General features: G+C 43.2%; 2 protein-coding genes across 5 annotated transcripts in view; one reads left to right on the top strand and one right to left on the bottom strand.

Annotated features, from left to right (window-relative positions):
- Nucleotides 1–24,271, top strand: part of LOC117808315 — a 201,733-nt gene that overhangs the window by 44,058 nt on the left and 133,404 nt on the right. The gene's annotated exons all lie outside the window — the stretch shown is intronic.
- Nucleotides 9,530–24,271, bottom strand: part of LOC117808317 (rho GTPase-activating protein 6-like) — a 66,730-nt gene continuing 51,988 nt past the window's right edge. For 2 of the 4 annotated variants that reach the window (XM_034677992.1, XM_034677994.1), the window contains exons 3-14: nucleotides 21,235–21,306; nucleotides 19,084–19,232; nucleotides 18,877–19,005; nucleotides 18,595–18,790; nucleotides 18,453–18,508; nucleotides 17,105–17,255; nucleotides 16,872–17,020; nucleotides 15,387–15,566; nucleotides 13,833–13,924; nucleotides 13,537–13,745; nucleotides 13,339–13,422; nucleotides 9,530–13,116 (exon numbers count right to left, since the gene is read on the bottom strand). In XM_034677992.1, the coding sequence (XP_034533883.1) occupies nucleotides 12,548–13,116; nucleotides 13,339–13,422; nucleotides 13,537–13,745; nucleotides 13,833–13,924; nucleotides 15,387–15,566; nucleotides 16,872–17,020; nucleotides 17,105–17,255; nucleotides 18,453–18,508; nucleotides 18,595–18,790; nucleotides 18,877–19,005; nucleotides 19,084–19,232; nucleotides 21,235–21,306 (2,036 nt within the window). In that variant the 3' untranslated portion in view covers nucleotides 9,530–12,547. The remainder of the gene's footprint in view (nucleotides 13,117–13,338; nucleotides 13,423–13,536; nucleotides 13,746–13,832; nucleotides 13,925–15,386; nucleotides 15,567–16,871; nucleotides 17,021–17,104; nucleotides 17,256–18,452; nucleotides 18,509–18,594; nucleotides 18,791–18,876; nucleotides 19,006–19,083; nucleotides 19,233–21,234; nucleotides 21,307–24,271) is intronic. The other 2 variants (XM_034677993.1, XM_034677995.1) reach the window with 1 other exon arrangement.

Here is a 24,271-nt window from a genome sequence, read left to right as displayed (position 1 = left end):
GCTGGGGACAGAGTGGGAGGAATTGGCAGACATGCACGAGGAGGACAAGCCGAAGGAGCAGAAGCTGTTTAACAGGAGCAGCGTTCTTGGCTCGGTTATCAGTCTCTTTCCACTTGTTAGAATTATGAAATTACTATTTCTGAGCCGGCTTACACTCAGATAACAGCAGATGCTTCCATCCTTGTAGACTTAGAAATTAAAGGGATGGGAAAAGTTTGTAGTTTGTAAAATTATGCATGAAAAAAAAAGCAGAAAGGACGCTGAAATCATCCGAACAGGCTCTGCAGGAGGAGGAATGGAGAGGTGTAGCAGATCGGTGCAGAGCCGTGCTAAAAGAGGAGCTAAAGTGACAGCCAGGTTCTCATGTCCTATAATTACAGCACCGCTAACCCTCCTCCCTCTCCTCACCTCTTGTCCTGACAGTCCTCCTTTTCAACCCACAGCCTCTTTCTCCCTCTCCACTATCTCCCTTCCTCGGCTCTCGCCCTGTCATGTGTCATTTCCATACCGCTCTCTCTCTCCGTTTTGCCATCCTCTGCTCCTCCTGGGGATTTCTGGGCCACTTGACGCCTGTGCTTACCCGAGGGAGAGGATCACGCAGAGGGGCAAGTCCATCTCCAGACTGCAGGAGGACTGCTATTTTGTCACTCACAACTGCTTAAGGAAGGCAAAACTCCAACTGAGTTTGAGCTGAGAGGCGCTCTGAGCTTCAGTTCTCTTCTCAAAGTACGCCTGGATTGTGCAGTATTCTTCTTCAGATGCCTCCTGCTCTTGCATTAGCTGTTAGCTTGGTGTGTCCTTTCAATGCATTGCAATTTTTAGCTCTTTAGAAAACAAGATCCCATTAAATAACATGTAAATCTTGAGGCTTCCAAACACTTGGTTAGGGGTCGGCACATTGGCCTTTTGCTGACCTCTCATATAAAACCCATGGATTCATTGGGTGCACTTAATAATAATGATTAATAGTAATTGATAAGACTTAGACCACTTTTAAAGACCTCAAAGACTTTGCATGAAGTGTGAAAAATAAAAACAAAACACAAAAACAGAGGTGGGGAGGGAGGAGAGGTCACATGTTGTAGGCTTGAAGAGTCAGAGATGAGGATGTTTGGAGGATGGGAGTTCCAGAAAGAGGGCTAGCAATGGCAGAGGCTCTCAGACCCCCAATGTGCTTGGTCTTGGTGATGTGGGAGGCAGGAGGTTGGCATCTAATGATCTGAGATGGTGAGATGGAGGTCAATCAGGTTTGAGGTGGCGAGGTTATTGAGGGCTTCGTAGGTGATTAGCAGGGTCTTGAAGTAGTTTCGTGCCAATGGAGGTGCTGAAGGGTGGATGTGATGGGTGTGATGTGAGCTCTGGAGCGGGAGTGGGTGAGGAGAGAGTGGGGCTGAGGATGATGTCGAGGTCACGGACTCCAGGGTAGGGTGTGACTGTGTGGTTCTAGGTTCTAGCTTTACAAAAGCACATGTAGGCGTTGTTGATATTTTACACCCATTTTTTTTTAGACCACTTCATGGACTCTGGTCATCCAAGTTAGTTCATGATGTTCAAAACAACATTTCTCTACATGCTCATGCCAGTCAGAAGAAATGACATGCTTGCAAACCGATGCTGGAGACTACACAGCAGTGTCAGTTTCACTCAGTTGTAGCTTGTAACTTCCAGTATCTAGTTTTGGAGCCATGTTGGTCCTAAAATGCTTCCAAAATCAGAGGTGAAGCACGTCTTTGTTGTCCCGGAGACTTTTGTATCCAGTCCATCCACTAAAAAAACAAAGAAAAACTCAATCCACATCTGACAAGACGGGCAACATCCACACAACAACTTTAAAGTGGTGAATCAATATTTCACAAAGTCTCCTGTGCTGCGCCTTGGGCTGCAGAGGGCCTTCACCAAACAATAGGATCCTGACCTGCATTATTCATCCCTCACTCATTCACTCCTCTCTGAGGCAGGCGCAGGGGGGCACACCGGGGAATTCAACTTTCCCAAACTTAACTTCAGATAAGAAAACCTTTCAAAACATCTGCCCTTCCATTTTCCAAATCTCTGCGGTATTTGCAGTCGCCTTGGTGCCGTCTTTAATAACGTTAACCGTGATGAATAATGCATGGCTGGTTTTTCATCCCGCAGTCACGGCCTCGCCAGAAGCCACTTTTATTGATCCAACGTCAATAAGCGAAGCAAACTAAAATCTTCAGGTAGTTGTGCAATCGATTGTCATTTCAGTGATTGAAATTTAAAAGTCCTGCTTCATAAAAAGTTGTGTAAAACCCTCTCATCAGTGATAGACGTCTATATCTGAGTGTTCTCCTATCATCATTAAATCTAACTTTGAGGATTCAATAAGCATAACTCGGTTATTTCAAAATGACTCCAATCCAGGGAGAAGATTTTTAATGAACTTGACATTTACGGCTTCATGGCTTTTATAAGGTTTCCCTTAATGTCTTTTGGTAACGGGTAATTAGGCACGGACTTGATAATGTGTTCGTGCGAAGGTTCCTAACAGTCAGTTTATTATCTCTGCTTTGGACCATAACTGGAGCTGGGTTCATGGAAGACTGAGAGTTACATGTTTGCACTTTGATTACACGTGAATGAGGGGAAGAAGAACCTGAGACTTCATCTGACGCCTAATTATTCTAACCCAAAGAACTGAACGAGAAATCGGCGTTTACATACCTTGTTGCGATCTCTACTGACACGCAAAAAGGAAATTCGGTATCTTTTGGCCCATTATTTTCAAGTAAAGCATCCTTAGTTTGATGTCTTTTCAGATGCGACAACCAAGCGGCAACCTCCAGCTTAAAAATATGAGGCCAAATGCAGAAGTTCTACAAACTGCAGTTCCTCGTGTGTCCACTTGAGGCTGGCTCCAGAAGTACAGGAAACCACATACACACCAATTCAAAAAAGCCGATCTTAATTTTTCATAACACGGCAAGGAGGCTAAAAGCCCGCCTCTTTACATCACACTAGCTCAACAGCAGTTAGGTTGAGTGCAACATTTCCAATATGGCCGCCGCCACCGATTGTCCTCAAAACAGCGCTTCAGAAACAGATAGGTGACGTCATGGAGACTACATCCATTACTTATACAGTCTGTGGCTACAACCAGAATAAGCCATAGTCCTTATTTTTTACAGTGAAGCTGTAACTGGATGCTTACTACTTACAGTAAAACTGAGACTCACCAGCTTCTAGATATTAGGGTGCGATTCTGGAGATAGAATGTGGTTAAGCTTGATTAGAATGTGTGTTGTGATCGCCCTCCTTTTAGCCTCACTACAGTGCCTGAAAAATAATCCAGATTCTTGTGAGTTTTTTAGATTTTCACAGGAAACAGAAAGTAAAGTGTTGATCCGTCACATCAACATGTCACAGGTTCCTGCTTCCTTCCGAGTACTTCCTGCTCCACAACAGGTGAAACGGAGGTAAAGCCACCTCAGCCGGGCTTTGTTTGGACCCACCGCATCCTGGGACACGGTGGGAATGGAAGCCAAGCGGTCAGCTCTGATGATGTGCCAGAGACTAATTCCACACAGGATCTTCTCACTATCACAGCCCTGCACACACCACAGCAGAGGATTCCCCAGAAACCAACTTGGCTTCCACTCTGAGAGGCTCATCCGTTCAAATCTCACTTGGATGCTGGGTTCAGAGAGATTTTTCATCCCGGACGTTTTGCACTGGGAGGGAAATTTGCGTGACAGCATTTTCACAGCTAAATAACGGGCCTCAGATTATATAGGAGTTGATGCGATCATATGCACACACCTCACTTCATTTATGTGGCGTCACTATAAATAGCACCACAGCGAGGAGTGTCAGCTTTGCTTACATCAGAGCGGCGTAAGAAACAGAATGTTGCATCGTGTTGCCTTCAAGTGTTGTGGAGAACATGCGAGAGCACACATGAAGCTTTAATTAACCTCTAAACTGCATCCAGAGCTAATTCACTGAGCTGTTTTGCTTTCTAAACGGACATCTTAAAAACATGCAGAGTAGCGAACAGTGGAATATAAGGATTATAAACGATGCCCCTGATCATTCCAGCCAAACATTTGAACTACTCTGACTTCTCTGACTAATTTAACAGCCCCCAAAGTGAACTCTTCATCAGGAATTTATTAAACAGATGTTTTATTCAGCTACTATAATTTATTCAGTGAAATTTATGAATGACTAACAACGATCTCTCACTTCCTCCCTCCCGACACATACATCATCAGGGTAAAAGGTTTTACACACTCGTGTTCTGGATGAAGGTGGTGCACAATCTCTCCCTGACTGCGACTCCAACCCTGTATGTTTTGGCTTCTGTCATCCCTCACACTCTTTTCCTTATTTCCAACTCAAGAACGACATGAATACGCCCCAAAGCTAGGTCTCCTAATGTCACGTTAATTATGGTTATCGTTCTATCGCCCAGCCCTATATAGATGACATATGCAGTCTTTGACTCTTACTCTTGATGAATGTAAATCAAGCAATGGCACAGCATCTTTATTTCAGCACTGTCAAATACGGTATCCATTTTTCTTCTTGATTTGTCTGGAGGGAACTTTTGCCCCTGGCAGGATGTGGGTTGTTGGGTTGGGTTGATCATACAGATAATTCTGCATCTTCCTTTTTGTTTGTGGTTCCTCTTTTAGCCATGGTTAAGACCTCTTTAAGGTGACGTGTTTATTTGTGTTCAGCTCACTCCACGATGACTCCTGACCCTGTTAGAACTCAAGTTGACTGGAAATAACAAAATCATCTGTGGAAATCTATGCGCCCTTGTTCTCTTACACAACCGGCCTGCTGCACATGTGTGTGTGCGTTGGGGGGTTGGTTGGTTGTTGATGTGTGTGTGTCCTAACATGTGTACAGCATGCCTGTGCATTTCCGCTCTCGAGGGCAGATCAGTGTTTTTCATGCTTGGCTGGACAGTGTCCCCCCTGTCACATGGCTGCAGTGAATGAACACACAACAGTGGAGGATACAAGCTGCAGCTCTTCTGCTCTTACTTTAGATCCAACACTGCAAACACGAGCCGTGTGAGATATGCTCAGTCAGAGGACGCTTTGAGCGGCACATTTGTCATCCTGACTCTTCTGCCCATGTCATCATCACGGTGTCCTGCTTTTAAGTCTTTCCTCCACGAATGATGTCATAGGTCTGGATTGCAGTTTGTGTGAGCTGTGGTTGAAAGTTCGGCTGTAGATCAAGGACACAGTGACGAGTATATATGTGCAGATTAAGGAATTGAAGTGGTTTAAAGGGATTCTTCAGGGTTTCTATTTTTAAAGGATGAGGAACAAATAGGATCGGTGCCGAGTGCCACAGAGAGAAGGGCGTTGAGAGTCTTTTCTTGGACTTTAAAGCTTCTGGAAATGTGGCTTGACGTTAAAACTGCATATGTGATATCAAAGATGAGTCTCAATGAGCTTCCAAACTAATCTCAGTGAAACAAACAAAGAATTAACCCCACTTTCTTGCTTTTTGTGGCGACTTTGCACAACATTTGGCATCCATATTGAAGTAAGCAGTTGACAACTGAGATGCCCAGAGCTACTCTCTAGTCACCCATTGGCTATTCATTGCAGACTATACTTACACTTTGCGTCTATTCTGGCGTAGCGACCTCCAGCTAATACTTCCTGTCCCTCATGATGCATTCAAAGTCCAGGAAGCAACTGGAGATGCGACCATGTGTTCAGATCATGCTACAGGTATGAACCCAGAATCACAGACTTTTCTAAGAGTTACCAACAAATACAGAGTGAAGTATGAAACAGTGTCAAACACAGTCTTTTTAAAGTCTTATAGCTCCTGGTTTGTGTTGATTTTGGCGCCCCCCTGTGGACAAAGCGGCCTTTTTTGATTATGTCCCGCACAGGTTATCACTCCTTGTTTCAATCTCATCCTGCTGTCTTTTAACAGCCAACTCGTTAACATCTTTGCTGTGAACACTGAACTCAAAGTAGTTCCAAGTATGTTTAGTTGATTCTATTACTCCCTTTAGACTCCAGATGACTTTGTTGGAAAGCTATCGTGGGTGTAACTCTATAGGCGCAGCACATCTTGACTTTTTATCTCATCCTTGAATAAAAGTCAAACATGAATATTTGAAAGCTTTAAAATGTGATTAAGAGCGCACTGAAACAACAAACCCCGCCCTCTCTCTGTGGTCATGGATGTTTGCATGAAAGAGAATCTCCAGGGGTGGATTATGATGTATTCCTGTAATCTCCTCAGTCGGTGATGTAATTCATTGGACAATAACGTACACATGGATTGATTCAGGTCGGAAACCTTTTCCACATTATTGTACGTTTGTCTGCGGGGCAGTCTTTGGACGCCATGAAGCAACACATGATGACAATGAACCAACTGGGTCTGCTAATGAGGACCTTGTGGGTATGAATTCCTCTGAGGCTGCCAGTGTGACCATGTGTTTGAGCAGAAACAAAAAGGCATGCGCTCCTTTCCTCCCAAAATGTGATAAAACAAACTCACATCCACTTTTTGTTTACAGACATGCATGAGTCTGAACTCATGTCCCAGCAGTGTGTGCGTCCGCGTGGAGGACTTCATGCGTACCTACAGTATTTGTGCATGTGTGTGTTTTTCTGGCAAATTGTCTTTTTCCTCGGCCAACTGGATAACGTTTCTGCGGGCCAAGTCATTAGCCGCTGAAATAAAGCAGCTTTGTTTTGTTGTCATGGTCCACCAAATTCTATTTAAAAACCCGGCGCCTTTCCAGAAACCGACACAAAGGGGACAAAAGAAAACAGACGAAGAGGACTGGAAGTACGGTATCAGAAATAGACTGCCTCGGCACATTTTGCGATCAAAATGAATCAGAGGCTGCTTCGGGAGGACGTGACATGCTGTTTCAAACGGCGTGGACAGAAGCTTTGATTGGGACTTGTGAGGGTGGACCCTGGTGGGAGATGTTCCTCATTAAGAGAAAGAAAAAACAAACTAATGCGATGATTCTCACGTCAGGGTGAAAGAAAGATTGGAATTCGTTTCCAAAGTTGACTCCAACTCTGATAAGTTGCTTAAATCGAATTTACTCTCAATACGCTCCAAGCCAATCACAAGAAATGAGCGATTTAAAGTTCTCATTGTTCAAATTCTCTCTTTCTATCTCTCCTCTGTTCATCCCTCACTCCTTCAGAAGCAAACCTATACTCTGTGCAATATCCATACCACTTAAACATATCACCTTCATTCCCAGCATTTTTCTACAAAGATGACTCTATTTTCCACTTCTGTACATACTTTATTTAATTACATTTTGTTTTGTTTTATCAAATTTCATTTATTTTATAATATATTTGAGCATATTTCATTTAATTTTTAAGAAATATTTAATTACATTTTTAATTATATTTTATTGATTTAATTGTATTTTGTTATATATATATATTAAATTTATTTTGTTTTATAATATTGTATTTATTTTATAATGTTCTATTTTATTCTATTTTATTATTTTTTATTATGTTTATCTTATTTATTTTGTAATATTTTATTATTGTCTTTTATTTATTATATTATATTTGATTTTTTTATTTTATTATATTTAATTTATTATATTTTCTTTTATTATTTTATTGTATTTTATTACATTTTATGATATTTTATTATATTTATTCATTTTATTCAAATTGTATGTGTATTTATATTTTAATTTAATCCTTCTATCTATTAATATTTTGACTTTCTTACATACAGTTTAAAATAGCATGCTGTAATAGATAAATCAAGTATTTCTGAATCAGATGCTCCAACGCTCATCTATTACCTCTCTTTCAAACTCTGATGATCTCCCTGCAGTTAATTCCCCTCCTCATCTCAGGTGATTTAAAACGCCATCAGGCAGCACTGAGGACAATTGTAACCAAGAAGCCATTCCCTTTCTTTCCCCGTCACAGAATCACTGACATTTCCACCTTTATATCTGTGTTGTTCCTGTTGTGTCACCTCGTGTAGTGTTGCCATCCTCTGTTGTAGTTTGGGAGATTTGCATCACCAGAAGAGTTAAAAGTATTGATTTCAGTGAGAGAGAGCTCTGTAAAGCTATTCCAGGATCCTTGCTGACCTCTAGTGGTGAAACGAGAGCATTACATCTACAACAACTTGAATCAAAATGTGGATTTCTGAGCTTTAAAGCCTCACAGATGACTTACTTTCATCAGATGCCTTCCATTAAAGACAGATGTTTGATTATTAAAGAGAAGAACTCCAGTGAGCTGCCAAACAATCAGGAAACACAAACACTCACTTTTACACCCTCCACCACACGGACCACCGAAACAGCTGCTGACGCTTGTGATCTTTGGCGTTGCCCGCAGGACCGTGACATCATCACTCCACATGAAGTCATCTCACTTTGTGTTTGTGTTGGTGGTCATGGGAAATTCCACTTCAGGGAAAACACTGACTTTAAATGCTGAGCTGGCATGAAATCTGCAGAGTCATGGTCACATTTGAGGGATGGATGTTAGGATGATTCTGGTGATGATTTTCAGGATTATTCATTCGTTCCTACTTTATGGGATGTCAACAAGAGCTGTCACAGTCTCCTGGGGCTGCCCAGCTCTACTTTTAATTCTAAAGAGAATGAAATCAGAGAGTTTTGAGTCGTTTCTGCTTGAAAAGTGACGACTCAAATTCAATTTTCAAATGCAACTATTGAGTCATTGATGAGTTTTTGCAGCTGCAGGATGTTTGCATTCACTCTCAGTTCTATCAGTGATCCTCCCCTGTTTGGATTAATGCTCTGTTGTTGTACATTAGCTTGTGTTTACCTGCCGCCTGCTCTCCTGCTCTAAGGTTAAACCAAACAGAGAAGTCAGACATCATCTTCTCTGCAGGAACCAAGCTCCCAGACTCTTTGACTTGCTTCGACCTGAGCCCTCAAAACCTCCCTGCCATTCTGAGCGATGACTCACCTGACCGTCTGACATTTCTCTTTCTCCGGCTCGTCCGGCGGCTCTATTCTCTGCACCACTTCCCTCCCGGCCGTGTACTTTTCAGGTGTAATAAGGGGTTTACGCGCTGCGGCTCAACCTCTGCGCCCCGCTCCGTCAGTTTTTTGAAGGTGAGACTTTGAAGCGGTGCGCTCACGACTCACTCTGGCATTTACAGTCGAGTGAGTCACAGTTGTTTTTCTCTGTGTTTGTCCTCGGATTTGAAGTTAGAGGCAAAGCTGAGAGGAGGTGAGGAGGACAGGACTGCTTTCAAAGTCTGTCAGGGGAAGGATAAACAACCGTGAGCTCTGTACTTTCAAGTCTCCGTAGTCCTGAATACTTTTATGTAATACTACTTCATAATACTTCAACATATTTAATTCAATTTCTTTCTGGACCTGGTACCCTGTCGACCCCAAAAGCATCCTCCCAGCAGTCCTCCTGATGAGATAGGACCTTAAATTTGAAGAGGTTCCATGTGTCGCTCTCTCTGTCATGATGCACATCTTGCATTCACTCTTTCCCCCAAAGCACTGACTCCAACAGCATTTGTAAACGTTATCATATTTAATTCCATTGTAGCATATTGATGATGACACACAGTACAAAAACAATAACCAGACTTTCCTTTACAACTTGGACCCAGTAAACCCCACAAAGACATCAACAGAGAACCACACCCAAACCAAGCCCGTCTCAGACTCACGGTGAAGTCAGCGAGACGAACCCACTCTGTGTGGGAGGACGAAGCTGGGATTATTTCTCCACTGGAATAAAGTTGTTATATATATTGTTTAATATCTTACAACAACCAGCTTAAAAAGTCATAAAAAACACAACATGTGAACCGTTAGCAAGCATGGAGGACATCTGTGTGTGTCCTCAAACAGATACACACATTTACAGAAAGGTGCTTCAATCACAAGCTGACTGTCGGGTTGATCCCACTGAAACAGTGAACTGGAGGAAGCTGCATCATGCATCATGCTAACACTTTGACACTAGATGGCGCCAGAACTCTTCACATAAGTCACTTAGAAGGATGTGAAGTTATAGAAATGTGTACAGATTACATCCTGAGGAGAGGAGAGTGAGGAGTATTCGCCAGCAAATACCCACTGAAAGGTGACGTTTGAGAGGTTTGGACAGGCTGCTTGGAGAAGTATTTTTTTAAATGAGCAAAATTCTTGTTTTTCAGATTGACTTTGTTTAATTCTTCTAAGCCCAATTCTTGCAAGTTACAGTTTAAGAAATGCAATTAACCTCCTGCATAATGTTGTATTTTTAGGAGCAAGAGCAGATATATCAAATTTGTATCAAACATTTGTTATATTTAATTATTGTTATCGAATTATCTCATATCTAAGGATCTTAGGATGGCCAATCAGATCTTTGCATCCCTCTGGACACACCCCTGCTATTGGGCATATGTTTGAAATCAGAATTACTTAAGATTTACTTCATTATAATGTTACTTACTGCAGCCAGTGTGTTAATATTTGCAAACTGTATCCTCTCTGTGAATTAGAAATGGTAGGTAATTGGATAAAAGTCAAATTATTCTTTGAATTATTCTTAATTTTAACAGAGTTTGAGAGATGAATGGATGCTTTTAGTAACATAGAATTAATTCATGAAAGGGATTATTTATACGGTTCCATTTGTTAAAATTAGGGATGTAAAGGTCGCTTGTGACTTGGTTGTTCTTCTATTTTTACTCACTCCTGTAACTTTATGATCAGGTGGATATCAAAATAGTAAATACCCAGCACTGTAAATCCTATCACAAATTGAGCTTCCCTAAGATGCATTTAAACACTTGTTTTTTCCAGCTCTTTATTTGTCACATTTGGCCTTCCATATCTCTGATTTTTACACAACTATGTTACATAAATTATACTCATTGATCTTTAAAATCCATATTGAATACTCATTATCTTGCATCTATCTTTGCAATATTGTGCTCCTGCTATCTTGACCTTGCCAAATAACTGGATGAAATGAAAACTACGTTACCATAAATATCCTGTGGTAAAAAAAAGGAAACTTTGGCACATTGTTCCTGCAAGAGTACACATAACAAACTTCCAGCTGAGTGCTTTATAGCTAGGTCTAAGCAATGAGGCCATAAGCGAAGTACTTTACATTCAATATTAGAGACACGAGCAGCGTTCAGACTGCCAGTTAAAGGGCTGAAGTGTAAGTAGATCTGAAATTATATACTTTACATGTCATGTACATAGATATTGTTTACGTAGGTTTATCAACAGGTTGTTATATACAGTCAAACATAATCTGACATTGATACATATTCAACATTTGATCTCTGTTGGACCGATGTGGCTGAACTACGATACCAGTACACACACACAATCCACATTTAGCAGCAATTACTCTACGTCTTCGGTTCTCCATGGTGGAAAAGAGACGTTCTTTAAAAATGAATAACTAAACTCCTAATGTTCTCCACTGATATATGAAGACTTGACTCTCTATGAAAAGAATACATGATCGTGGTAACATTCGGAAACGTTTCTGAGGTATTCGTTGTGGGCGGCTTTCTTAAGGATGAACAAGGTTAAAGAGCAGAAGCAACTTTTTTTGGACATCCACGCTAATCAAGAAACACTAGTGGCTCTCGGATGTTGAAGTCTGTACAATAAGGCAGCAGCTGGGCACGTAAACAAACAACAGCATTGTGTTAGGATGCAGAAGAAGGGTGGATGGTTTATGTGTAAGTTAAAGGGGTAGTCTGTAGTGGGGTTGTGTTTGGTACGTAAATGGAGAAATACAAGTCCTACTTGTACGCCATATTCCTGATGTTTGCACCACTCTACCTTGGCGGGAACGGCCTTTCCTCTTGGGACTATCTCCCCTTCCCCATCACAACCCTGTATCCTTCCACATTAAGTGCTTTGGCCAATTTATTCAGAGTCTGGTTGGATTATTTGCTATAAGTTTTGCATGATCCTCTGAAGCTAAAACAATCGGTGCAGATGTGGAGTTGTCTCAGGAGTGTTGGGGTTCAGGAGAGCCAGCCAGCGCTCTCTGGGGTCGATATAACTGAACAGAACTTGGTGTAACTTGAGGAAACCAAAGTAATCCTCACCCGAGAGTATCCACAAATACAATTGACATGTTGATCTATTTTTGGCGGCTTAAGTATTTCTGGTACCTCATACATCCCCACTTAAAAATGAGTCATCCCTTGAAGGAGTGATTGTCATTGGAGGGGTTTGATCATCCCAGTTCACCATGTTTGAAGGGCAGCCATTTTTCTCGTATGTTACACTAATGGTGGGAAGCCCAAATGCTGTTAAAGTATTGCACTGCTAAGTCATACATGCAAGACCCAATTTCCAATCCACATCATATTTTGTGACACAACCAGACGTTCTCAAACTCTGACATGACTTAAGTTTGCTGATCTGAGACATTTAAAACGGACATCATTTTCCTCCTGGACCGCAATAAAACAGCATCAGAGCTTCCCCCCTTGGCTTGAAATCAGAAGAATGGCCCCCGTGTAGAAATGGTCCAATAGCAGAGTCTCTGCAGTTTCTAGGCTGACATCACACCAGCGTTTCCGGCAGTGCATCAGCATTGTCCGAGGAAAGCAGCTGCCAGATCTGCCACCGGTCCCTCTGCCAGTCTTGCCACTCTGGCGTGTGTGGCACCATTTGGGCCTCTGTCATTGAGGCTGAGTTACTCTGCGCCCCGCTGAGCCTCCCGCGCTGCAGGGGGGGCTGCTGAGCCGTCGCTAGCTGAGGCGAGCTCTGCGTACCGGCCAGTCGATGGTGGGCGTTATAAGGGGGAGGACAGCGAATGTCATTCGGGCAACCGTCTCCAGTGTTTGCGCCGCCTTGAGCTCTCGAGGCCGGAGTTAGTCCAGGTCCACCTGCTCGATGTTTGCTGTTGATGTGTGACGTCGCAGAGGGGTTGATGCTGAGCTGCAGACGCGGTCGTCCGACATGAGGGCTCGTGCATACCCTGGTGACCGGAGGGTGGGGTCTGACGTCAGTGACGCCAGGTGCTGTTTGAGTCCGTTGTAGTGTTGTCTGCTGCCTGCCCTCGCCGTGGAGTCCATCCAGACCTTCCTGTGAGCTGCGGGAGCTTCCCTCGGACATGTTGCCATGAGATCCTGCAATCACATCAACCATGTTAATCAGGATTTACTGGGACTGACAAAGTACAGACATGATCTATCTTAACTGTAATGGCACGCATCAACCGACCCTGGTGTATGCAGGAAAAGTGGTCTATGTGAAGAGCTGTGTTAATACAGTTCCCCCCCTCCCTCTCTGTTAATACCCAGCATCAGGTGTTTAACACTCAATGCTCCAGCAAATCAATAACTGTGTACCTGTGTATGGTTGGTCCTTGAGTGCTGGTTTCAAGGTAGTGTGCCATGTACCCCAAATGTTTGCATGCTCCTCTGATATAGTGTCTGAAGGAAAGCAAACGGACATCAAGTCAAAGACGATTCAAATATTAAAAAAATAAAACGGAGGAATTAAACGCTATCAGGTTAAAGGAGTGCAAATAAAACTGCGTAATTCACCTTTACTTCCCCAAGTGTCAGCCATGTGTTCTGGGACACGGTAGAGCTGCTCACTGCCCGGACTTCCTGGTTCTCCCCTCCGCTCGCTCAGAACAGGAGAGTTGTTGTCATAAGGGGACACCTCTCCGCTGGACGCCTTGTTGGAGTCACTGGAGGAGCGGCGCTCGCTCAGAGTGAAGGGCTCCTCCGTCTGCAGCAGGTCAGGACTCCTGGGGTGAGGAGGAGACAGGAATAGAGGATGAAATACGTAAAGACAGAGACAGGAACACGTGCAAGTGTGTGCAAGTGAAACTCACTGTGATGCTTTTCTTCTCAGAAGGTAGTCCACCACATCAGGATCAGTCTCCAATAGACTCATCAAAACCTCATTCTGCAGATCAGGAGGCACCTAGAAGACATGTTTAATGTTAAAAAACAACAATCAGAGACAAAAACACCCTTTCATCTTAGGATTGCTTTTATGCAATATATTGGATCACATCTGCAGAGTTTAGCAATAACAGTTAGCTTAAATAAAACTCCACCCGTTGCCTTTGATCAAACAAGAATCCAACTTCTTCAAGCCAAGATCTCTTTCATGTCTTTGTAATCACATTTTGAGTGAAGCTGAGTATAACTGACAGTGTAACTGAGTATTTACAGTGAAACTGAGACTAACTAGGAACAAATGAAGAGGCATTGCACCGGGATATGTAACAAATTCTATATTGCAGAATTGGAAAAAGTTAATATTTTTGCATCACCACCATCATTTCTATTTTTTAGAAGCATGAGTGAAGCCTCAGTATAACTAACTATTAACAGTGAAGCTGAGACTCCCTATTTATAACAGCTGATTCTTTGGATATTTAGCAACACATTGTGTGTCAACAGCAGAAAGAATAAGTATCTCCAGGTTTGTATCTATATTTTTATATTTTGTAGGCCAGAGTGAAGCCTGTGTGTGTCTATTTACAGTGAAACTGAGACTCATAGGAGACAGATGAATGAATGTCATGACTTTCTTAGTCTGATTTTGACGTGTTTTACTGTCCCGTGTAAGTCAGAGTGAAGGTTCTGATTTTTAAGTGTTAATCTAATCGTGGATGTAGTCACTCTGAGGATTACAGTGAAGAACCCTTGCCAAACACCTTCCCTCCACACACCACTCTAATCCTCGCTTGCTTTGAAAGTCCAACTTGCCAAATATAAGCATGTTACGAAACAACTTTCAGATGTCAGTCACAGAACCTGAGCCACCTACAAATCTGTTTTCACTCACGAAGACTAAGCCCGTCAAGCCCGATTCACAATATGTGATTAATAGTTCTTTATTGGCTTACGGCAGGAATGTGAGCCTCGGGGGACTGGCAGTGGCAGATTACAAAACATTATGGTTTAAGGTTTCGGACCTAAAGTGACCTGAGCCGCCTGTCTGCACTGTATGAGAACAGAGGGGAACAAAAGCAACTGATGGGGCGGTAATCCGTGCCAAATCGTGCCCTCTTCTGACACCACGGGAAGGATTTCATGCTCAGGTTTTCCTGCTTTTATTTTGGAAAGAACAATTTCAACTACCACAGTGAAAGGTTGTTATTGTTCCTGTCAGATATCTGGCAGGATTAAACATTATGAGGTATGATTCTTCTAAAAGCAGTTGTCACCTGTCTTTGTCCCCCCCCCCCCCCCTCCACTTACTCCTCCTTCTCTGAGTCTGTTTTACTCCACAAGTTGTCTGCTAAGCCAAGAAGGATCGTCTTACTTTAAGCCTACACAAGAATGCTAGAGGGAAAGTGTGTGTCTAGCGGAGGAGTGTATGCTTTAATGGAGGAACTAAGGGAGTTTAGGAACACATGGGCTCGATGACTGACCAGGAAGAGGGTTTGATAGCTGGCGATCATCCTCTGCAGGACGGCGATGACGGCCGTGCTCTCCTCCGCTCGGGCCGTGCTCTGGACGCTGAACTCTTTGTCTGAGTTCTTCTGCTTGTGGAGAAGGTTGGGGCCGAAGATGGTGGCCAGATTCAGCGATGTCATCTTGTTCCCTGTGATCTGGAATTCAAACACAGGATGTGAGCTTCGAGAACAGAGGTGTAATAATGATCAGAAACAACGTCAGTCTTCTCCCCTCTCCTGACTCATTATCTCTCCTCTGTCTCCTTCTTCCGTCTCCATCCTCCATCCATCTATTCATGTTGTTTTTCTCACCTCTCCCTCAACCATTCTGCATCCCCATCACGCCTGCCCTCCCTGCTTTTGTCACTACAGCACATGGGCTTTGTTAGCACCAAACGTGTTACAGTTGAATGTGTTTGGTCCAGGGCTGGCTGATGGTTACAAGCCCTCCAAAGCACGAACAGTATTCTCAGTGATAGCTCCATTTCTCTGATGCGTTCCCAGTTTCCTCCCTTTCCACTCCCAGTCCCGAAGGAGAGTCCAGATCCACTCACAGCTAAAAGTATTCAAATGTTTCTTTAAGCCAAAGTGTAAAAAGCTCCTACTTCCTGTCACGATCGCAGATGCAGATACCGCCAGCCGTGGAGTCGTGAAGGGACACAGAAACAACAAAACATACTTCCATCTGTGCACAAACCCTCTGCTCCTCTCACACACTTCAGCAGAACACTCCCTGAGAGAGGCCAGATTCACACCAAGACAAACACAGAGACATGAAAGTGAAGTTTCTCCTCCTCCTCACACACATGTACGAGTCTGTGGTGTGGGGATTACAGCGTGATGTCATTTCCTGTAAGTAGTTGGAGTCATAACTGATAGTTTTCCCATCTGTGGTGTTTAGCTTTTAAATAGAGCTGGGCGATATTGGAAAAATGTTCTTTATTCCATTTAAATTCAAAGTCAGATTTTTGCTCCTGTGTGAAAGTTGATTGTTATATTTAAATTGAGCAAATTGAAAATGGAGTTATCGCCCAGCCCTATGTTTGACACTTTCTGATTCCTAATGGACATTTAAAAAGTTGCATGCAGGCTCAGCGGGTGAATTAGTGCTGCAACAGTCCTCAAAACAGCGACTCCAACCCTGTCTTTTGGCCTCTGCACACATAAAGACTCTTCTAAGTGGCACTGTTCAAGCTTCCCATGCATCCACAAAAAGGCACCATGCACTCCTTTTTCCAGCATGAGCAGTCGTACTTTTTAAAACATGGAAATCGCTGACTCGTGCTGAGTCAGGCTTAATGCCCTGGCAGAAACACACAAACCACACACAGTGATTCTTATCTCTCCTGTGCTAATTTCCTCCCAATGAGGTGGAAACCCAGAGGCAGGGCTCGCACATGTTTACACGCCGCTGTTGTTGTGGATTTCTTCTGTTTGTTGACGGACTCCCTGGTCACTCACCTCTTGCCTGTCTTTGTCCAGCCGGTCTTCGGCGTGGTCGGTCACGGTGGAGAGAAACTCCAGGAGCCGATGCAGGGTGTCACTGTTGCATGCTGGGAGGAGGTAGACGAGTAGCTGAGTGATGATCTGCTGCTCGTCTTGATCCAACACTGCAACATGGGAGAGGATGGAGTGGTTAGAAGAGTACAATTTGAGATGAGAGGAGCTGAATGATTGAATGAAAGATGATGTACATGTGGTGTTGATGAAGGCCGTGTAGAGCTCCTTGGTGAGAAGAGGGTCCGGCATGTCTCTGAGGAACTCCTTCAGCAGAGCGGCCACATCATGGATGCTGTGCTCCTCATCCAGCTGGACGTCGATGCCTCGATCAAACTCCTCACGTAGCTGAGAAGAGAGAGAGGGATTTTAGAGATGTCATGTTCCAGAGTTAACAGCCTTACATGGGTAATTTGAGCCGCATATTTATATTAGTTTCACAGTAAATAAAGGGAATAAATCCTCATTCACAGCCACATGACAGTGGTGGCAAATACATAAATGTTAAGGTTGGATTATGTAAACACAGACGAGCTGAAAATGAAAATAGATTCAACACTCGTCGCTTACAATACACAGACGTGTGAATACTCACTATTTGATGGAGTGAGTTTATAATACAGACAAAGTATTGTAAACACACATGAGATTGAGTTCTCTGTGTAAGAAGACTCACAAATCACCACTGGGAGATTTAGTTTCTGCTCAGAAATAATCTGTTAATGGCTTCTTTCAGTGTTTTAAAAGCTTTAGTGATTATCTGGAAACATCCTGATGAAGTGGAAACACATGATTGAAGATGTCTTGTTCCATAATTCCTATTTTAGGGACTAACTAAGTGCGCTGGAATTAAAAACCTCTGGGAATAATTATACAAAACGTTTCAGATTCCTCTTAAAGGGGTATTTCAGTGTGCTTCAGTAACACATCCTGCATCACTGCCTCATTGTGAGTTATATCTTCAGTAGGAAATAATGGAGGAAGCTTTGGCTCTGAGCAACACCACAGCACTGTCCTGGACCGTGTGTGTTATCACACAGTCTATTCTTGGACTGGAGGTTTTGTTTGTTGCTGTTGACATCTATGGTTGTAAAAGGAAGTGTTTTAACACTTAAGTCATAGCGAGATGTGAAAACATCAACGACATGGCGTGTTACTTCAGGAAGTCAGCGTGCAGAGAAGTTGTTTGATGAGTATTGAATTGAATGAAACCCAGCTGGACCTCCAATGGGGAGACTTTAGAGTTCTACATTGGACATAGCTCTCCTACAGAAACAACTCAATATGAAATAACCCGGGGCGGACTCCCATGTTGTGCCAAATTCAGATGAAAGTGGACTCATTGGGGGTACACAAGATGTGCTGATGTAATGGCCCCATATGGTGTCCATTAGTGGATCCATGTAGTATCTTTGTACCCTGTATATGTACTTTAGGTTGCCCTCATTGACCCCAATGTTGACCCACTTGACATACCACCCCAAAGCCCATTCCCAGTTGAAGCTTGGTTGCTGTTCTTTGGTGGGAATTCTCAAAAACACTCACCTGTCGGACTCTCTTCTTTGAGCTCCCAACTCTAAAGATCCCCACAGTCTGCAAACCTGTGCACAGATGGAAACATGCTTAATAACTGAAGTGTGATAATCACAATAAAGTATTGATATAATGTGTTAAAGCAGCTCCTCACCATATTTCTCAATGTGCTGGCAGCAGCTGTCCACCACCCGTGGCACCTGCCTGTAAATGGGATTCAGGCTCAGCCTTTTGTCCCGGTGCTTCTCCTTCTTACTCGGCGTCTCAGCCGGCAGAGACAGCTGCAGGGCCTCCAGCAGGCGGGACTGGTTGTCGTCCAGGTCCGTGATGGAGTCCACGGACATGCCTCCCTGTGGGTTAAGAACACATTTCATACAAGTTAAGGAAAATACACTCTGTGGCTCAGACTGGGATTAACTGTGTGATTTAGTCTTACCCTCCTGCGCGCTCGTGGTGCAGCCTCAGGCGTGTTGGGCGACGTTGACTCATTGGCCGTCTCGGATGTGGAGCTCAAAGACGAGTTGCTGCTTGATAACTCCTTATTGGAGGACCTCTTTGTGGCAAACTGCAGGATGGACGATGCAAAGGTTAGATAAGGGTTTTGTGAGAATGTGTCTTATTCTTTGGAGGTGAATTAAGAGACCTGTATGATGGACGAGACGAGGTCAGAGGAGTCCTTGTGCTCCTCACGCTGTGGCGGGTCCTGGCGAAAGCTGTCCTGTCGCTGCCTGTGCGTCCTGTCATTCCCAATGACTTGGGAGAGCGGTATACTGAAGGCCTGGGGGATGCATTCTGGGTAACAAAGAGGAGACAGGAAAGTCAACGAAAGCACAGAATCAGGTGCAGGAGACAGGGAAAGAAAGCTCTCAAGGCATCTTCCAAAAATAGCTTCTCAAGCATCAAAGATATCGCTCTTTATTACTCTGAAATAAAAGCCTCTTAACACGTTTACATCGACAGTAAAACTCTCAACATCTGTTTTCCAAAATAAGACATCACAGAGAGAACGTTTGAGCTTTGACAGACCACTAATTCTAGTTCTTTAGACCATAATAACACAACTTTGATGACTCCCGACCACAACCAACGTCTAGTTCTCCATGTAGGCCCGCTGAGGTATGAGCTAACATGCTATGGAGCTGCTTTGTGTTCACTTTGCACAATGACGAGAGGCAGGCTGGAGTTTGCTTTGGCTTGAAGATGCAAGCGAGCGAAAGTTTACACAAAAGGATCGCAATCAACTCGGGGCTTTTTCTAGGTACAAGCAGGGTTGACTTCAGAGGGGAATTATGTCATACTGGGCCACCGTGGATTATAGATTCTGTTTGAATCCCAGTGTCGGAGCCAAGAGCGGAGAGAAAACAGTCCAGCTGTTCTGTAGATGTGTGTGTGTGTGTGTGTGGGCAAAGAGAAACGGAGGGAGAGAAAGCAAAATGCATTCCACAACCACGAGTGGAGCGCTGCGGTCCACTAACAACATGACCACTTACGCTGTGACACATCAAATGTGTTCTGCAGCCTTGCAGCGTCAATATGAGCTTATGTAACCCACACAAAGACGTCCACGTGTTCAATCTGGAGGTTATAATGTGCCAACGTAGCGTGGAGCGCTAGTCATCAAGGTAAAGACCTCATAGTGCCCTATTACCCCTCTAGAACACTACGCTCCCAACATGCAGGCCTGCTCTTAGTACCTAAAGTCTCTAAAAGTAGCATGGGAGGTAGAAGCTTCAATTATCAGGCCCCTCTCCTTTCCACTGAAACTTGCTAAATACTGCAAGGTGCAATGCTCATGGTGGATTAAGGTGGGTTCAGACTGAGTCTTACCCTGTCTTGATGTTGGGTCTCTGTTCATAATTTGACATAGAGAGGCCTAGACCTGCTCTGTTTGGAAAAGCGTCTTGAGATACTGTTGATAAAGATTGATTGAAGTCATGCCAGGGGTTTTATACTCGACTTTATTGGTTTTATGTATGCAAAGTGTCTCAAAGACTGTAAAGTTACAACATAACATTTCCTGATGTAATGGAGGTCACCCATCAGTGCTCAAAGTGGAGTATGAAATCTTGCAGTTTGACTCACGTATGGTCCCAAAAACTCAAACACTGAGACACACTCTTTGTACTCTCTGTTCACTCTTTCAAAAAAAGAAGACTGGCTTGCTTCAAAGTTAAACACTCGCTCTGTTCACGGACCCTGGGAGAAAATTAAACTTGGAACCAATCTGGCAGGTTCCACCACAGTTTCATCCGAGCCATCTGCTTTGGGAAGAGCAGAGCCAGACGTGTCCTGCAGAGGAGGGAAAACACTGAGTCCCGGCTCTCTAAATGAATGCTGAGTTCATTTACTTTATGTAACATATAGAACTGGAAGCATTTACTCTGGAAGAACTTCATGAGGGTCACAACTGGAGCAGCTGTTTGTGGGACTTATTGAAGCAGTCAGTAAGAACTGTAAAGCAGGAAAAGACAGACCCGACTCAAGTCTAATCAAGCCTTTTTTTTAAAGTTCTGTATCCTCCTTTCTGTCCTCTCTCAGTGCGGCAGAGTGGCTCCGTCCCCATACAAGGAGTCCCTTCACTTAAGCTAAATATAAACTGTCAAAGCCCAGTAAACAGACCCTGTTTTTATAACCTCACCGCTCACCTGCCTGAGGGGCGGAGACCGTAGACTGGCCCGTCTCACTGCCAGGAGGGAGCAATGTTTAGAGTCGTGACAAGGAAAGAGAGAGAGAGAGGGACGAGGAGAAGAAAAGAGAAAACCTGCTGAACTCATGTTAAAAGAACTCGGCGTACCTTTGTCTTTGCTCTTCTCCTTCGCGAGCGAGTCCAACTTCCTCCTCAGCGACTTTTTCCTCTTCTGCCCATCTGTGCCGGAAAAAAAACAAGAAAATCAATCATGTGGAGCAAATGGTTTCCATTTCTGCTGAATCTTATCTTCCATATATCTAATAAGCTTAGATTAACCACAGGGGGAAACCTGTCTATGAACTCCAATCCATTTAAGTGGAATGTCAGACGGGGTCAGCGTCGGTATTAGTCAGCAGATGATTGTGTTAAATGGTGTTTATTGTTTATCTACACAGGCTGTTACGTGTGAAGGGTTTTCTTCTGGGAAATGTTGTCCTGTAATACTTATATAGACTTCTATTAGCTTCTCTGGTCAGGCCTCCTGTTGTTTTGGATCTGAGGGTCTCAGCATTAAGATAAGCAACGTAACAACATTCTTCTCAGAGGTAGAGGTTCTGGAGAAGAAGAACCAAGGGTGTGATTGGTGGATAAATTGGTGAACTGATGCTGCATTGTGGCTGTCCTTGAGGTATTACTCAAGATAAACCTCAACTGTCTTTTCAGTGTGGTTGAGGTTTTGAAAGTTACATGTAATGGACTAAAACAGGGAACAACACTTTGATTGCGACAGAAGCCTCAGTTGATCAAACCAGGAAGTTGAATGCATATGTGAGCACTTTGGATCCAGGTTTTTGGACTAGAGTGCACCAGAAGAAGGAAGGACACTTTGTCAGCCGTCGACATGATGAATGAGTCCTGATTAATGATCAGGAAGATCTGGAAATCGCAGCTCAGGCAACTTGAAAGTACCAGACTCCTCGTCTGGGGGCCAGGATGTCGGTTTTTTGAAACCTCAGCGACTTTTGATGCTATCATTCGGTCGCTTTGTTCTGTTTGGTTTCTGGTGTCCAAAACCAACTTTGTTGGGATCACTTTGGACCCATGCTGAGAGTCTTGTTTTGGTGTAGGAGTGGAGCAGCCTCAGTTTGAACCTCCAGATGTTCCTCCTGCTGCATCAAATGAGTCACTCAGGAAACTCAATCCAACTCCCAACACATGTTTAATGGTTGCATTCGCCTGTTGCATCACTGAGCAGGTTAAATTTCAACGTTCGTCCAACTTTATATGACAACTCTGAACCTGCTCCAGATTGCTGCTGTTTTTGATCGTCAGTTTTTTGCCATCAAGGAGATTTATTTGACATTTTAGCATCCGAAGTTGTAAAGAAAACTGCAGCTTAGACTCACAAGGACAAAAAGTGAAATCTGGGAGAGAAAAATAGGTTGGAATCAGCGAGGAGGGGGTGAGACACTGGAGAAAGAAAGCAGATGTTATGATGGAGAGTGAAGGCAGAGAGAGAGAGAGAGGAGAAGCAAAGATAGGAAATGGTTTGGATTTTTGACAGATGGCTCCCAAAGCCGTACGGAAATCCCCCGAACCTCCAAAACCCTCCCCAGTCCAACTCCCAACCAGTCTGATGAACCTTTGCTTCTTCTTTCTCATCACACCCTTCTCCACTCTCCCTTCATCTCTATCACTTCTCTCTCACGACGAGCTGTTTTCTCACTCTTAGAGAAACACTAGAAACATGACCCCAGGCACCCGGATAAATATGAGGAACAGCGGGGCCCTTACGCCCACATTAATGGCGCTGAAATAGCAATCACACTCTCTCTCTCTTTCTCTCTTTACACACGGGTTGAAATATTTCCCTAGCAAGCACATGGCGGCCGTTAGGGGCTCTGGAATTCATAAGCAACACAGACAAGTACGTATTAAATCATGCTGGGGAGAGGTTTAACCTTCAGCTGGAATGCAAGGCCCGGGATAATCCACAGGCTGCACTATACTGCTGCTACGACGGCTCTCCTCTCCTATAGAGGGAAGTAAATCTACACGGCTCACTATGTGGATCTTGTTGACTTGAAGTCTTCTGGGCCATGGTTCATCAAGTATTGTTTAAACTCAGGGACTTCTTCCCTTCTTTTGGAAGACTTGCGACAAGTTTTGTAAGCATCCTCTTCTGAAAAAAGTGAAAACATCCACACCGGTGACGCCATTTTTAATCTCTCGTTAGCTTGTGGTCGTTCTTGTTCTCTTTGTGGAACAGTGAATCACACAATCACCACCTACTGTTACAGAATCTGTAGGCTTGTTAATGAGTTAATGAAAGCTACTTTTATTGGTTGTATTTGGCGGATCAGACTCTACCAGGAGCTTGAGATATTGAGACTTTTAAACCTAAACTAAAAATGTATTTATTCAGTCTGGCTTTTATGTAGGGTTTCATAATTCTATTACTTACTTTTTTACTATAATATTGATTTTAATGGTATTTTATTATTTAATTTCTATTTATTTATCTATTTAGAATGTATCTACTCAGTTTTATTGACATTTTTAAGCCTTAATTTTATTTCCAACTCTAATCCTTACCATTTTGTATTTATTTATTTGAACTATTTATAGTCTTAATATTAATTTGATGCTTTAACTTATTTTAATCACACATATTTTATTGTTGTTGGTGTGCATTAGTCTATTTTTTAGTCTCAATTATTTGCAATTATTTCATTTCTGCTTATTATTTTCAGCCGCTGTAAAGCACTATGGGTTGCATTTGACTTGTATGAAAGGTGCTATATAAATAAAGTTTGATTGATTAATTGACCATTGGAATATTTGGCCAATGACGTATCAAAAAGACTGTTTGCATACGCACACCTTCAAGTCTAATAGGTTAATATGTAACTAGTGAAACAGGTCACACTATGATGGATTCTACTTTGGACAATGGTTGTACTGTAGAATCTCCTCTCTGGCTCTGGAGGCAGCTTTGTAATGGTTTGACCTCAGGTTAAGAGAGACAAGTATTGCCACTTTGGCGTCTATTGGAAAAGGGAAAGTGAGCTTCAGATGGTTTGAGTTGCGGTCATGTAAAACTATGACAGTGAAAGCTTTTTAGAGCATGGAAGTTGGGATAATTAGACTGTTTACTGCCCCATAGGATTACAAAAAGTTGACCAGAGTTCTTTGAAACGAG

This window comes from Notolabrus celidotus, chromosome 24, assembly GCF_009762535.1.
Source record: "Notolabrus celidotus isolate fNotCel1 chromosome 24, fNotCel1.pri, whole genome shotgun sequence".
In the NCBI taxonomy this organism is placed as follows: domain Eukaryota; kingdom Metazoa; phylum Chordata; class Actinopteri; order Labriformes; family Labridae; genus Notolabrus; species Notolabrus celidotus.
The sequence above is the reverse complement of the archived record's forward strand: the minus strand, read 5'-3'. Positions and strand labels throughout refer to the sequence as shown.